This window comes from Microtus oregoni, unplaced genomic scaffold (genome assembly GCF_018167655.1).
Source record: "Microtus oregoni isolate MIOR12 unplaced genomic scaffold, Mior012 000015F_ref0000493, whole genome shotgun sequence".
NCBI classification, from domain to species: Eukaryota; Metazoa; Chordata; class Mammalia; order Rodentia; family Cricetidae; genus Microtus; species Microtus oregoni.
Genome location: NW_024543074.1, coordinates 29,412,240 through 29,426,490, shown reverse-complemented (window position 1 = coordinate 29,426,490; position 14,251 = coordinate 29,412,240). Strand labels below are relative to the sequence as shown.

The window sequence follows — 14,251 nt, the reverse complement described above, 5'->3', positions numbered from 1 at the left end:
AGGTCTCTGGCAAGCTCGTCTCAGCTACTGTGGCAGAAGCACGTGGGAGCGCTGGGAAACCCGTGGTAGTTTAGCTGAATTCTTTAGCTTCACCTCAATACACCAGCGGAAATAGCTCTTCAGCTGGTCAGTTTGGGTCGCTAAGACATCAGACCTCTCACTCCTGCAAGGAAGGAGCCCGAATGAGTTGAATCAACCGAGGTACAGTTCAGATTTTTGGACTTCACTTTTCCCTGCTCACCTCCCGTCAGTAACAGCTGGTCCTAGAAGCGCCAAGTAAACTCGTTGGCGCCGTGGCTTAGCTGGTTAAAGCGCCTGTCTAGTAAACAGGAGATCCTGGGTTCGAATCCCAGCGGTGCCTGACTTGTCTGGGACGTGGTATATTATTGCCGAATTATTGACGTCTGTCGCGAAGGCGTTCTCTTCACCTAGGCCCTTCGGAGGGCCAGTTTTCTGAGATTCCGAAGCCGCCGTCCTCGCGGGAACTGGTTTTACCGGGTACCACCGCGGCCTGCATCTGCCACGGCACACGCGCACATGCTTTTACAAAACTGCCGAGTCCGCCAAGTGCCAGGGCCTTAATAGGCAGCTATAGTTCCACAACTAGTCCGTGGCCGCACGCGGCTGTGATGGCCGAGTGGTTAAGGCGTTGGACTCGAAATCCAATGGGGTTTCCCCGCGCAGGTTCGAATCCTGCTCACAGCGTAGTGGTTAGTTTTGGTATTAGGTGTTGCTGCTTTGGTTAGCGGAAAAACAGTTCGTTTTCTAGTTCGTTCTTTCTTTGTAGACGCGCTCACTGAGATTAAGCCACCTGGGATCAGCTCGCTAGCGCCCCCGTGCGAAGCTGAAACTACCGTGGACTCAATTCCAAACCACAAAGATTCCCAGCTCCACTCAAAATCTACTCAACCTTCTCCTCTACTTTTCAACTGTGTCATCCGAAACCACGAATCTCCCATTCGCCTCTCCTTCAAATCTATTTTTCATTTTTGAGATTGTAATTTGATTTTATTTCTCACTTCCCTTTCCTTCCCTCCCTTCAAAACCTCCTGTATACTCCTCCCTGCTCTCCTTCAGATTCATGACCTTATTTTTCTAATTGTTATTGCATGCATATAGATATATGTATATACACATATATTCCCAAATATAGCCTGTTCGGTTCGTATAATGCTACCTGTATATGTTTTCAGGGCTGACAACCAGTTTGTACACACTTTCCTGGGGTGGGCCTTCTCTCCCCTCCCAGCTTTTCTTGGTTGTCTACAGTTCTTTTTTTTTTTTTTTTTATTAAAAATATTTCACTGTGCGCACCAGATCCCAGCGGATCCTAATTCCCCTCAGGTGTGACCTACCTTGGAAACACCTGGGGCCCACCCGTGAAACCCAACAGCACTTGCACAGAACTCATGAGGAAAAAACCATGAGCCACTAGAACCTCGTCGAGCTTTCTCAATCGGTATGTCTACAGTTCTTTGTGCAGAGCTGAGGCTCTGTTTTCTGACTCACTGGGAAGACAGTTTCCCATGGACAGCTACAGCTGCATGCCCTAACCGCCACCCTGCCTCCTCTCCCTGACGAATACAGAACGCTTCCACTGAAGTATGGCCAACCTCCACATCTAGATTTTCCATCCCTCTGACCCTCGTTGCTCTGTTTTCCATGCCATCAAAATTTCCCTTTCGAATGTATTGCTCCCATCAGCTTCCAGACGTGGTGATTCCGTCCACAAGAACAAAAATATCTGCTGTGTGTCCTTGAAAAGTCCTTGTGTTGGCAACTTAATCCCCAGATGTGTAATTTGATGGAAGGTAGGGTCTTAAGGACATTATTTAAACTAGAGGATATCATATGAGTAGAGCCCCTGCGCCGACTACAGCTTTCTTTTTTTTTTTTTTTTTTAGTTTTTTCGAGACAGGGTTTCTCTGTAGCTTTGGAGCCTTTCCTGGAACTAGCTCTTGTAGACCAGGCTGGTCTCGAACTCACAGAGATCCGCCTGCCTCTGCCTCCCGAGTGCTGGGATTAAAGGCGTGCGCCACCACCGCCCAGCCGACTACAGCTTTCTAAGAAACGACTCCAACAAGTTTACTTGTTCCGTCACATCGTATGATTCCCTCTGTCAACAAGAAAGCCCTCACTAGACATGCTGGCTCCGTGTTCTCGCGCTTCCCAGCTTCCAGACTACTGAGCTAGACAGACCTCTATTCTTTTCTGATTGCCCAGACTATAGTGGTCTAAGTCAACTCGGGGAAAGGTCAAAAACCAGTAAGACACTGTCTGGACCCTATGCTGTCCTCCAGTTACCATTTCATTCCTTGTGACTCTGTGTAACAATAAGTGATCTCACTGTTTGTACCTTCCAGTGCTCCTTTGAATCCCCTCCAACCATGTGTACACCCTTCTCACCATCATAGCTTCCTTTTGTTAAGGTTACAGATAGCCATTACATTCCTAAATGGACAAGAGCCGGATGCTTGCCCTTAGAGCCTCTCCACTCGCCTCCCAGCCTCCAACACCCTTCTGATGTCCCTTCTGCTCCATTAGCAGCTTGTTCACAGACTCCCTTTCTGGATCTTAAGTGTTAGGGGAGTCCAAGGCTCAGTCTTCCAGTGGCCTCTCCTCTCTGTGCTTTCTGCTGAGGCATCTCTGATATCATCATCATCATCATCATCATCATCATCATCATCATCATCAATGTCCTGGCAATGCTTAAGCATGCATGGGCTGCCCGTTTATGGCAGTTCTCCAGTTGTTCCTATTCTGAGCGCTCCTAGATGCTTGTGTTATTGTCATGCACAAGGTTACACAGTCTTCCTTTATGCTGTCTATCCACTGTCTTTTGGGTCTTCCTCTTCACTTTATCCCACACGCTCCTCCAAGGAGTGCTATCTTCAGTTCAAAGGAGGGAACTATTTCCGACGTCAAGAGGCAGATAGGGATACCAAGGGCTGCATTCCAGGCACTAGGGAAGGTTCGGTCAGCAGGAGACATAATGACAACAAAATTATAAGTATGTGAGACACTTGTCTTGAGCTGCCTTCTTTACAACTCTGAAACCTGGACAATGAAACTCTCCCCAGAACAGCGGCTGAATGTGTTTGAGATGGCATGTCTCAGGAGGAGTCTAGGCGTCACACAAAGAGAGAGGCTGCGCAACGATGACATTGAGAAACATCTCCATCTACAGAAGGAAGTCAACTGCAGAACACAGCAAGGGTGCCTGAGATACTTTGGCCATGTTAGGAGAATTTCTGGTCTAGTACCTTTAAATGCCAGATAATACTTTACGTGGCCTCTTGTTTCCACCTCCAGGTCTGCGAATGTTCCCCAAATGCTTATATGCCTTTCCTCATCTTCTCTTGGCTGTCTAGCAGGGATACACTGTTCCCTACAGCTGCTTCATCTGTGGTCTTCTCAATTTGGTCAATGAGAATTCTATTTCTCTAGTTGATTACACTTAAGACCCTTAGGATTCCCCTTGGGTCTTCTTTTTCTAACATTCAATATTGATCAGCCAGCAGTTTCTTTTTCTAATATGCAAGGCTTAGCTAAGGATCCCCGAATTCACTATTACGTCCTAATCCAGACTTGTCTCTTCCCTGCCATCTATCACATATCAGTGGCTCAGTCAAGGATGACTGAGGCTGACAATGGTTGCAGGGCCAGGGACAGAGCTCACGTGAAAGGGCGTTGATCCCAAGCATCTCCTGTAGTTGGGGAAGACCTTGAATTTCTGATTCTCCTGCCTCAAGCGCTAGGAAAGTAGTTATGGGGGCCGTCATGTCCTGGCACTCCATCTTTCCAGGATGAGACTTTGCAGAATCACAGTTCTCACCCTCTCCTCCCTTTCTCCGCTTTTTCTCCAGGGTACATATTGCCCTCCCCCCCCCCCCCACTACCTTGCAAGAACAGAACTGGGTAAGGACAGAGCTGACTATGTTTGGAACTGTCTGTGTGGGGCCAGAACAGAGCAGGTAGGATAAACGTGCTGAGGCCTGAAGAAATGGCAGGTGGGGTTCACCTTTTATAGCTGGGGTCTTTAAAGTTTATGATATTCTTTCCTGTTGAAACAGACAACAAAAAAGAAAAGAAAGGAAGAAAAGCGCTCTTTTCTATTTTATCTGGGTCTGTGATTCCCGTTTAGTTTTGAATCACAGAACAAGACGCCAGGAATCTGGACCACAGGGGTTTGCTTTAGGAGCCTAGAACTCTCCCCTGTGTTTCTGCTTTGGCTTGGACTCTGCTACTCAGGACTCAGGACATCCTAACAAGCACACTTTCCCTCTGAAGGGCAAAAGGGCAAGGACAAGAGGCTGGGAACCCAGGCCTGGGGAGATGTCACAGTGGGGGACAGGAAGTTAAGCACAGCACCAACTGTACCAGTCTTTGTCTGCATCCTTCGGGGCCCAACGTGTGGCCACGCACTGCCCTCCTCTGAACCTCAGCCATAGGGAGGGTGCAGTGAGACATAGATACCTGTACATGTGCTGATAGGACACAACTATGACATGCCTGGACACAAGCTCAACCACGACATTCCTGGACACAGGCTCTTTCTGAAACAGAGGCTTATGATCTTCATAGAGATTCCCCCCCCACACACACAACAAAGGTACACTAGGGACATCTACACAGGCCACATCACAGGCCACACCTGCACCAGAGCAAGGGGTTGGAGTCAAATTACTCAGTTCATTCAACTAGTCTCACTGGAAGGTAACTTTATGTTGTTGTTGTTGTGTGTCGTGTGTCCCCTCCCTCCCTCTACAGAGTTTCTCTGTAGCTTTGGCCTGTTCTGGAACTAGCTCTTGTAGACCAGGCTGGTTTTGAACTCACAGAGAAGCGCCTGCCTCTTCCCAAGTGCTGGGATTAAAGGTGTGGGCCACCCCTACCCATAGTGCATAAATGAGGTATAAGAAATAATATTTAGAACAATGCAAGAATGTAGCAATTTACATATTTAAAAAGCAGACAGAGGATGAAACTCTGGGTTCAATCCTATTTTAATACTAGGGGGGAAATCTGATAAGCTGCCAGTGAAATAAAACACAGCGAGGAAAGCAAGACCCTGTCTTAAAAATAATTACAATGATGATTAAACCATAACTAATACTTAACAAGCAGAACACTGACAGATGCCGGGAAAGCACCTTGACTCCTGGTAGACCTGCACAATATTCTCCACAGACTGCCTTAATATTTTGTGTATTATTTTTCTTCATGTGTATGTGAAATTTACAGAATGCTATGGCCCGGTGAACACCTTGCTGGAACTTTCCCTAGATTCTATTTTTGGGTTCCTCAATTTTGTGAGCATCATGGTGAAGCAGCTTATGCACTTGAAATTCTCAGACAGGCCTTCAGCAGGCTGAGAAAACCTATTTTCTTAAACCCATAGGTTTATTTTTCTACTCTTCAAAATCATCAAATGGCCTGTAGCACTTCTGATGCCCATGGGAATAATGGGAATCTGGGGTGGGGTCGGAGATGGGTGGGTTGATGCCAGCGTGTGGAGGAGGTGGAGAATGGGCCTCAGAAGCAGGGAAGACCCCTTTCCCATCGAGAGGTGGGAAGATGCAGGGTATGGCATAGGAAAGTGGGGGCTACACTTTCTTAAAAGAACATTTGCTCAAGCTATGATGTCACCTCAAAAGTGATCTTGTTGCCAAAGCTGGCCTTGAATTCTCCATTGCACTCAATCCCCAAGACCCTCTAAGGCTTCTAAAATCCTGTGAAATGGGCTCTGTTATCTTGTATCCCAATTTACATCCTCCATTCCCCAGTTCTCTGTTCTAGGTTCTTTCTTTAGCTCTCCAACACATCTCTTTTCAACAGGAGGGCTGGGACTCGTGGGTGACCACGTTGAGGTATTATCACCGCCGTGGGGCTGCCTCTGGCCACTCCGACTAAACTAGAAAGCACTTCACTGTCACGTGGCTGCACTTTTCCTTACAACCACGGGAAATTACCCTAGTCTATTTTCTGCCTTCTTGGTTGTTTCCTGTCCCCCACACCTCCAATAATGCACGTTTCGGGAGAGCTCAGGGCCAATGTACCCCCAAATCCTTACGATAGTGGGCACACAGCAGGCACACACAGATCTACGATTGAGCGGGCAAATGTACCACTTGGGCTAGCAGTGATGACAAGATCGTTTACTTTTCTCCTAGGACCACGGCCCCAGCTTGGAACTGAGAAGGGAGTGTTGTCACTGACACAGTCCAAGATGAGACACACCAGGCTGAAAGAGACAGGAGAGGAAGGCTTAAACCGGAATTCAGACTGTGAGAACCTGAAAAGGCCGGGAGGAGGGGCGCGGAGGGCAGCGGCGCGCTCAGGAGGGGAGCGGAAAGGGAGCGCGGGGCGTCAGGGCCCCCGGGTTGCTCACAAGCGGCTTCGGCAGGTGGCCGTGCAGGGTCCCGCCCTCCCCGGGCGCGGCGCGTGCGGGATCAAAGCTGCCGGCCAGGGGCGGGCCCGGGAGCTGCGGGGAACCGGGGGTGAGAGCGTGGGAGCGCAGGGTCCCCGCTGGCGACAGGGACCAGGAAACAAGACTAGGCAGCCGGGAGAGGTACAGAGAGGGAGCAGCAGAGGGACGCAAGACTCAGAGGCCGAAGAGACCACCCTAGACCCTGAGAACCCCAGCCTTGAGGCCTTAAAAAAAAAAAAAAAAAAAAAAAAAATCAGAGCGAGATGGAGTCGCTGAGAAGCACTCAGATCCGAAAGACCAGAAGGCTGACATGCCCAGGTCCTTGGACCTGGGGAAAAGGCGCTTCAGAGCAGAAAATGCGAGGGAGAGAGAGGAGAGGGAAAGAAAGATCAGGAAGACCCGGTCCTCCCCCGCCGTGGGCGGAGAGGACCCCGGGCAGGGATCCCAGCTGCGTGTCCTTTCTCTGGGTTGCGGAGGGTAGGACTGGGGTGTGTGTGTCGGGCAGCCAGAACCTCCCTGGCTAGAGGTGGGAGAGAGGTATGAGGATCTGCCGAGTCAGTGACCAGTTCCGGAGCTTCCAGGGCGGCCGCGGAAACAAAACACTACAGTTCACTTTTGGTTGAAATGTTTAAGAAAAGTCGCTTGCTTGAACTGGAGCCTCATTAATTTAATTTTCTCCTGATTCGAAAGAAAAAAAAAAAATAAAACCGTCACTTGTGCATTGGCCGGGAATCGAACCCGGGCCTCCCGCGTGGCAGGCGAGAATTCTACCACTGAACCACCAATGCAGACAGGGGGAAACCTTTGTAATCAATGTATCTAAAGTTGTCCGAGGCGGAGCTAGCCATGCTCAAGTCTGTGTGGAAAGGGTTTGTGAAGGATAGTTAAGGTGGGTGGAGCGCCGGGCCATTCTTTCTTTTCCTTGGATCCGGCCACCGGGCCATAAAGTCACTCCATATGGCCAGGGGCGGCCCCACACCCGGGTGCAAACTGCCCCGGCCCTCGAGCCTCACGTGCAGGTGAGAAAAACTCAACCCCAATCCTGGTTCCCAAGGAGGGGGGCGGCGGGGCCTGCTGTGGCCACACATCTGTGCTCCCATTTGGCTGAAGTAGGGAAGGTGGGATGTACTGGGGGCCCTAATCCCAAATGGGAGCCCCCTCCTTAAGTCTGGGCCCCGCCTGCTCTGCGTTTGGCAAGGCAGCCTCTGCCAGAAAAACCGCTCAGGATGGGGAGGGCCTCTGGAAGTTGTCTCTGACTCCACAACTACCTTCTGGCCCAGTTTGTAGGGTTTGTAGCCCCTGTCTTTATGGTGTCCTTTCCCCAGGTGTTCTTGTCATGCTAAATTTCGGTTTTACCTCCTTAGGCACTTCGTCCTGAAGTCTCTAAGTGTTGACACATTCTTCCGTCGAGGGTCATGCTCTTGGTTTGAGGTGGGTGCGGATCCCTTTTTGTAACCAACCCTTTCTTGTTACTTTTGCAAATCTCACATTTTCCTGCTCCCCTACAGTCACTAGACGCCTCCAGAGGCAAGTAACTCCGGTGTGCTTGTGGTGAGGTTTTCCCCGTTAGCCATACTCCTGAATTTAGTTTTAAACCAAATACTTGCAAATGGAAAGATTCTTCACTCCTACTTATACTTTAAAAGGACTTTATACTTGCTTTTTCTAGAAGCTTCCTTTGCCCCCCCCCCCACGCTTAGTTCAGCCATCCTCAAGGAAACCTGTTCTCGGGGCACACGCTTCAGTAATAGCCGCTTGATGGCAGATCCTGCGTTCACTAGGTCTGCAGGGCTAAGCAGCGGAGTGACTGTGGGAACTGAGTAGAAGAGAAGGTACCCGGTGAGCGTTCCCACAGCTAGCCAATAGAATCCCGCAGACTGACCTGCTCTGCGCCTCTAGGGGTTGCTCCTGCCCAAGGCTGAAGAGCGCTAAAATTTATTTCAGTGTTGGTGAGGCTATAGTGAACCTCCAAGAAATCTACTCTTCTAGATCCCCAAATTTCATGTCTAAGCGAGTTGTGTCCCAATTCATTTAAACTCCCCCTAATATTCCCCTCCCTTCAGTTGAGTCCCGCCTTTTTATACAGCCCCTTAAGGTCCTTAAACCCCTTCCTTCCCTTGCTCCCACACTTGGGGCCAGTTCCTCTCCTTCCCCTCCCCCTCTAGTCCCCGCCTTTCCGGGAGCCTCGTGCCGGGGTCTTGGCCCTAGGCATCCTGGAGCAGAAGGGGGCGGGTCCGGGTCCTATCCCTCCTACCCTGCTGAGGCAGGATATAAAGATCTAAGGACCACGCGTTGCGTCCACCACAGGGTCCGGAGGCGCAATGGTCACTCGGGATCGAGCTGAGAATAGGGACGGCCCCAAGGTGAGAGGTGGGAAGGGTGGGAGCAAGGACCCCCTTTTCCCGCCAGAGGACTTAAAGGTCCTAACATTGTGGGTTAGGGGTGAGGATGGAGACACAGGACTGACTGGAAGGACAGAGATGCTCTTGATACCCAAAGAACCTGTATGAAGAGGACAGGGTCAGAGCCGAATTTGCGTGGTTGGCCGAAGCCGAGGTCTAGGGGTTTATGGCTGTGGCTTGTGGCCTGGAGAGCTCCTGAGAGTGCCAGAATTTGGGCACCGTAGTCTATCCTAGCGCTGGGGTGGGGGCGGGAAGCTGAGGCAGGTGGATTACCGCAAATTCGAGGCCATGGAGTGAGCCCTACAAACACATAGCAAGCAAAAGAAACAGAACAACATAAGTTAGAGGACTGAGCCCGTGGAGCTGGGCGGGGACAAAAGGAGGAGAGGATGTGGACGCTCTCCGTCAGTAAGCGGTTGTGAACCCCATCTGACTTACAGAGAAGACTTGGGTTCCAGAAGTGCGAGGCCGGGTGAGAGATTTTAGGAGAACCAGTGGCGACTTCTAGGCGACTGCCTCCAGGAGGTGTGATCGTGCTCTGTGTCTCCCTTCCACTCTGGGCTACTAACTCTGATCCGTACCGTGAGGGTGGGGCAAAGAACGTCTCCAAAGTTCTTCGCTAATACGCAGAGACCACGCAAGACAGAGATGTAGAGAGAAGAGAGAGTCGCAGACGGGAGACAAGAGGAGGAAGCAGAACTCAGAAGGGGCAGGGAGCGGGGAGAAGAGGGGACGAGCCACTGAAATTCACCAACCCTGGGGCGCTGGGAAAGAGGCAGTGAGAGTGGACGAATGGACCAGCCCTAGGCAATCAGGGGTTGAGGGGAAAGGGACGCCTGGGGCTTTCCCAGCGGCAGGATCGGACGCTCGCGTGGCGGCGCTGAGTCTCGGTCCGGTCGGTCCGCTCTCCTTTTCCCGCTGGTCACAGATGCTGAAGCCGTTGGTGGAGAAGCGGCGCCGGGACCGCATCAACCGCAGCCTGGAAGAGCTGCGGCTTCTACTGTTGGAGAGGACCAGGGACCAGGTCAGTTCCACCGCCGACCCCAGGCCCTTTAGTGTGTCCCAGGGCTTTCCACTGGGATGGGGACATAAGCTGGAGTGGTGACCCTGGTTCTAAGGCGTCCCGACCCAAGCCTAGCCTTTGAAATCCCATCCCACACCCCCTCTCGCTCTCAGAATTCGATCTTCGCCACCTTGTGGGTCTGTAAGCTTTCTGTCTGGCTCTGTAAACTGAGCTTCCAGCGTGCCTCAGTTTCCCTCTTTGGGTTTCTAAATGTCCTCATCTACCTCCTGCCCCCGGAGCAGCCAGCTTCAGTTCTGCGGTGGTTTTCACCATCCGGGTTGCTGTTTCCTACACACTCCTCACAAGTTGGGAAATGGTTCCACTCCCTCAGGTTGGACAGTCTCGTCTCAGGGTGGGACAGGGACCTTTGTTGGTCACCTCCACATTCGGTTGCGAGTCATGGGGGCACCCGCAGCTCCCGTATCCGCCCCTCCCTTCTTCCCCCAGCCACTTTCCCCCTCTCTCCCCACCCCTTTCTGTCTCTGCGCCCCGCCTCCCTCCGTCTGTAGAACCTCCGGAACCCGAAGCTGGAGAAAGCGGAGATTCTGGAGTTCGCCGTGGGCTACTTGAGGGAGCGAAGCCGGGTGGAGCCCCCGGGTACAGCGCGGGAGTTGGGGCAGCGGAGGGCGGGAGGGTGGGTGCGAGCCAGGAAGGCTCGGGCTGGGGAAGGGGCGGGCTCCGCGGGGGACGGAGGCTTGGGGGAGCGGCCGGCCGTGCTCCGAGGCGAGGTTAATGACACCTGCGCGTGTCTGTCTCTGTGTCTCTCTCGTTCCCCTCCTCTACACGTCCATCTGATCTCCCGTCTCTGTCTGTGCGCCCGTCTGACCTCGGGATCTCTGCGCCCCGCCCCTTCCCTCACCCCCATTGGGCCCCTCCCCTGCCCGCCTGTCCTCCCGCCGGCTGCACCAGGGGCTCCCCGGTCCCCAGGCCAGGACGCCGAGGCGCTCGCCAGCTGCTACTTGTCCGGTTTCCGCGAGTGCCTGCTTCGCTTGGCGGCCTTTGCGCACGACGCCAGCCCGGCCGCCCGCTCCCAGCTTTTCTCCGCGCTGCACGGCTACCGGCGTCCCAAACCGCCCAGGCCAGAGGCCGTAGATCCAGGGCTCCCAGCGCCGCGCCCACCGCTGGACCCTGCTGCACCCATCCTTGGCCCCGCGCTGCACCAGCGCCCCCAAGTGCACCAGGGCGCCCCTAGTCCCCGCTGCGCTTGGTCCCCATCCCACTGCTCCCCTCGCGCCCGGGATTCCGGCGCGCCGGCGCCCCTCACCGGACTGCTGCCGCCGCCTCCGCCGCCTTACAGACAAGACGGGGCGCCCAAGGCCCCGCCACTCCCACCGCCCGCCTTTTGGAGACCTTGGCCCTGAGCTTTGGGGGGGCTGGGGCGGGGGTTGGAGGTGGGGTAGAGACTCCAGCCAGAGGGCAGGAGAGGGATCCGGGCGAGGAGGGCAGCGGGGCGCGCGGGCTCAGCGCGCGGGTGAGATGTGGTTTATATTAGAGTATCTATATAAATATATATTTTCCTGTCCCTTTTCCCTGCCCCGCTACCCTGTGTGTAGGATTGTACCCTCTCTACCCCGGCCCAGTCCCTTCCCGAGTCCCTAGTGCATGGAATAAAATGGTTATTAAATCCCGGTGTGTCCCCTAGCCAGGGGCCTGCCTCTATGTCGCCGACACGCCCCTACCCTTCTCCCACCTTTAGGCCTGCTCTCCACGGCCCAAGCCCTGGGGCAGACAGGTAAGTAAGGAGCCGTACGACCGACGGAGGTTGAGACTGAACTTGAAAATAAAGTGGGTGTTTAGTTTTTTAACGAAAGCCAAGAGAAGATAAATAAAACCGACTCTGGTGGGATTCGAACCCACAACCTTTGAATTGCTTTTTCGTCACTAGAAGTCCAATGCGCTATCCATTGCGCCACAGAGCCACCTGGCGGGCGGCGCCTTCTCCCAGCATACGGAGACTAGCATAGAGAACAAGGGTAGCGCGGGAGAGTGTGCACAAAAATTGGGCCGAGCGTCGTAGGAGCTGGAGGCGAAGGGCTCGGAGGCCGGCGGGATGAGTTGTAGCCCCCGCGTGAGCCAGGCGGGCATGAGGGTGGACGCAGGTGCAAGGAGCACGGAGGGACAGTCACGGGATGTGAGCTCGCCAGCAGGGCACAGCTCAGGTTGCTCCTTGCGCTACCGAGCGCAGACTTGCGCGGTTCCCAGGCTTGATCCCACTCAATAAACGTGCTTTGTAGTAAGTCTCTGTGTCTCCTGGTTCGTTTGTTTAGCCTCTTTACTAAGTCGTTTGGGGTCCCTGTGGTTCCTCATCCCGAGTTTGAAATACACAACAAAGGAGTTTCGCGTCGGGTTCCCGGTTGTGAGGCTTGCACAGCTGTCCTACTCTCTTAGGAAGACGACGGGAAATCGCAGTCGTCGTGCGGGTAGCGTGGCCGAGCGGTCTAAGGCGCTGGATTTAGGCTCCAGTCTCTTCGGAGGCGTGGGTTCGAATCCCACCGCTGCCACATCAGAGTTTTTCTCCAGAGGCGCTCTGGCTTGTACTACAGAAGTAGACGCTGTTATGTTAATTAATTAGTTATTAAGCCTCTGCTGTTATTATTAAGGCGTCTAATATTAAATTTTATGACAACCATTGCTTGGCTAGTGTTTCAGCATTAGCTTTTTACCTTTGGCTTGCCAACAGAGCGCTAGACCCATTTCGTATTCATACACAAGATGTGTAAGCAACCTTAGAAGTGACCTGTTTATAACCTATCTCCATTGTAAACATGCCTGTAAATATAGTGTATTGTATTGTATTTTGTATTGTATATTCAAGTCCAGCGCAGATCCCACTGTACGTAAATTATTTTCTATAAGTTCTACTTGATGGTCGGTAATACAGAGTTAAACTACTCAATATAAAAAACAGATAAATTTCAAAGTTATTAAGTTGATTACAAAAAAAAAAAAAAGCTAAGGTTCCACCGAGATTTGAACTCGGATCGCTGGATTCAGAGTCCAGAGTGCTAACCATTACACCATGGAACCCCCTTCAAGTTCTCATCTTCGGATATTACATACATTATTCTACATTCTGTTTTGCGTATCATTCCATTTTTATCATTTACCACAACGAAACAAAGCAATGGCATGAAAAAGTCAACTGCTGGATGTGGTTATAACCCGACATATGAATGCTTCTTCTAAACCTGAAGATTACAAAAGAAGTTCAAAAATTAAGTTAAAATTGCTTATTTTAAAATACCAACTTCAAGTTAAAGTAAGATTTTCAAATACTGTATTAATTGAAATATATTATTAAAAGCAATTTCGTCAATTCCTTTTTACTCTTCTTGCGGCTTTTAGGAAAATTAATTTCATACTCGTGGTTTACACAGACACTGCTCTTCCCCTTTATCATCACTCATCGGCATTTTGTTCCCAATTCGCAAATCTACATCTCCTTTTAAAAGAATTATTTTATTACCACATCGCTCTCGTAAAACAACCTGACAGCAGCAATTTGTGGGTAGAGTTTTACAAAAAGAGCCAAGCGCCCGAACAGGGACTTGAACCCTGGACCCTCAGATTAAAAGTCTGATGCTCTACCGACTGAGCTATCCGGGCCCTTGCCTTAGTTCTGCACTCTTTTCTAAAAGAGTATTTTCAGGTACATCTGCCGTCTACATTCACCTAGATGATAAAGGCTGTATTTTCCTGTCTAGGATCCTGACTTGAGGCCGCTCACCTGCTTATGCCGGCGCCTCACGGGTCTCTTTAAGACGGTAGCCAGGGCGGGACCGCGCAGGCTGGAATCCCGAGGCGCCTAGACCGGCCACGCGGGGCCGCTGCGGGCTACGGGTTGCTCTGGTCCAGCCTACCTTCCGTCCCTCGCCCTTGTGACCTAGATCCCGGCTCCTAGGGCTCGTGGTTGCCTCCCACGGTCCGCAGGCAGGCTGAGGGAGGGCTTGGAGCGTAAAGAATGTCACACGGGCCCTCCAGATGCGGCCCGGCAGGCCTCCATTCACTAGGCTGGCCTTGTTCCACCGGCGCCACAGAGATCGGAAATACCATAACCTGGGGACAGAGAGGGGACTAGGCTTGAGGAAGAAACGGGTGTTTGGGTGGCAGGATGGGGACCATGACCACCTGCCGCGTACTGAGAGGAGCGTCCTGTTTACTTGGTTGTTGCTGAAGTCACGTGTGACTTATGGGTTGGTGCAGTTTTCTGACGTACGGTGTGATTCACATGTAGGAATTCTGGTGCTCTCGTGCCCGTTTCTGGTTTGGAAATAGGAGGAGAAGGGTCTGGGTGGAAACAGGGGAGAGGGTGAACATGGGTCTCAGGAGGTTAGTCAAGCCTCTGATCAGGCAGAGGGT

The 14,251-nt window shown here is 52.0% G+C and overlaps 1 protein-coding gene and 7 non-coding genes across 8 annotated transcripts; 4 read left to right on the top strand and 4 right to left on the bottom strand.

The window, feature by feature from the left end:
• Positions 1 to 287: 287 nt before the first annotated feature.
• Trnat-agu lies at positions 288 to 361 on the top strand. The gene has a single exon. It is a non-coding gene; the product is annotated as a tRNA-Thr (tRNA).
• A 262-nt stretch (positions 362 to 623) lies between these two features.
• On the top strand, positions 624 to 705 carry Trnas-cga. The gene has a single exon. It is a non-coding gene; the product is annotated as a tRNA-Ser (tRNA).
• Positions 706 to 6,226: 5,521 nt separating this feature from the next.
• Positions 6,227 to 11,253, top strand: Hes7 (hes family bHLH transcription factor 7). The gene is made up of 5 exons (XM_041664425.1): positions 6,227 to 6,528; positions 7,792 to 7,858; positions 9,758 to 9,853; positions 10,402 to 10,489; positions 10,802 to 11,253. Exons 1-5 carry the CDS (start codon positions 6,227 to 6,229, stop codon positions 11,251 to 11,253), a joined length of 1,005 nt encoding a protein of 334 aa, XP_041520359.1.
• Positions 7,145 to 7,215, bottom strand: Trnag-gcc. Its single transcript has one exon. It is a non-coding gene; the product is annotated as a tRNA-Gly (tRNA).
• A 471-nt stretch (positions 11,254 to 11,724) lies between the features above and the next one.
• On the bottom strand, positions 11,725 to 11,811 carry Trnar-ucu. Its single transcript is given in 2 exon segments — positions 11,725 to 11,760; positions 11,775 to 11,811. It is a non-coding gene; the product is annotated as a tRNA-Arg (tRNA).
• Positions 11,812 to 12,311: 500 nt separating this feature from the next.
• On the top strand, positions 12,312 to 12,393 carry Trnal-uag. Its single transcript has one exon. It is a non-coding gene; the product is annotated as a tRNA-Leu (tRNA).
• Positions 12,394 to 12,847: 454 nt separating this feature from the next.
• Positions 12,848 to 12,919, bottom strand: Trnaq-cug. Its single transcript has one exon. It is a non-coding gene; the product is annotated as a tRNA-Gln (tRNA).
• Positions 12,920 to 13,425: 506 nt separating this feature from the next.
• Positions 13,426 to 13,498, bottom strand: Trnak-uuu. The gene has a single exon. It is a non-coding gene; the product is annotated as a tRNA-Lys (tRNA).
• Between the last annotated feature and the right edge of the window lie 753 nt (positions 13,499 to 14,251).

What these genes read in the sequence shown, in the direction of transcription:
- Hes7 (XM_041664425.1), top strand. Translation starts at nt 6,227, where the DNA reads ATGAGACACACCAGGCTGAAAGAGACAGGAGAGGAAGGCTTAAACCGG. An exon ending in GGTCATGCTCTTGGTTTGAG is followed by an intron (nt 7,859 to 9,757) that starts GTGGGTGCGGAT and finishes CGCTGGTCACAG; the next exon opens with ATGCTGAAGCCGTTGGTGGA. An exon ending in AAGCCGGGTGGAGCCCCCGG is followed by an intron (nt 10,490 to 10,801) that starts GTACAGCGCGGG and finishes CGGCTGCACCAG; the next exon opens with GGGCTCCCCGGTCCCCAGGC.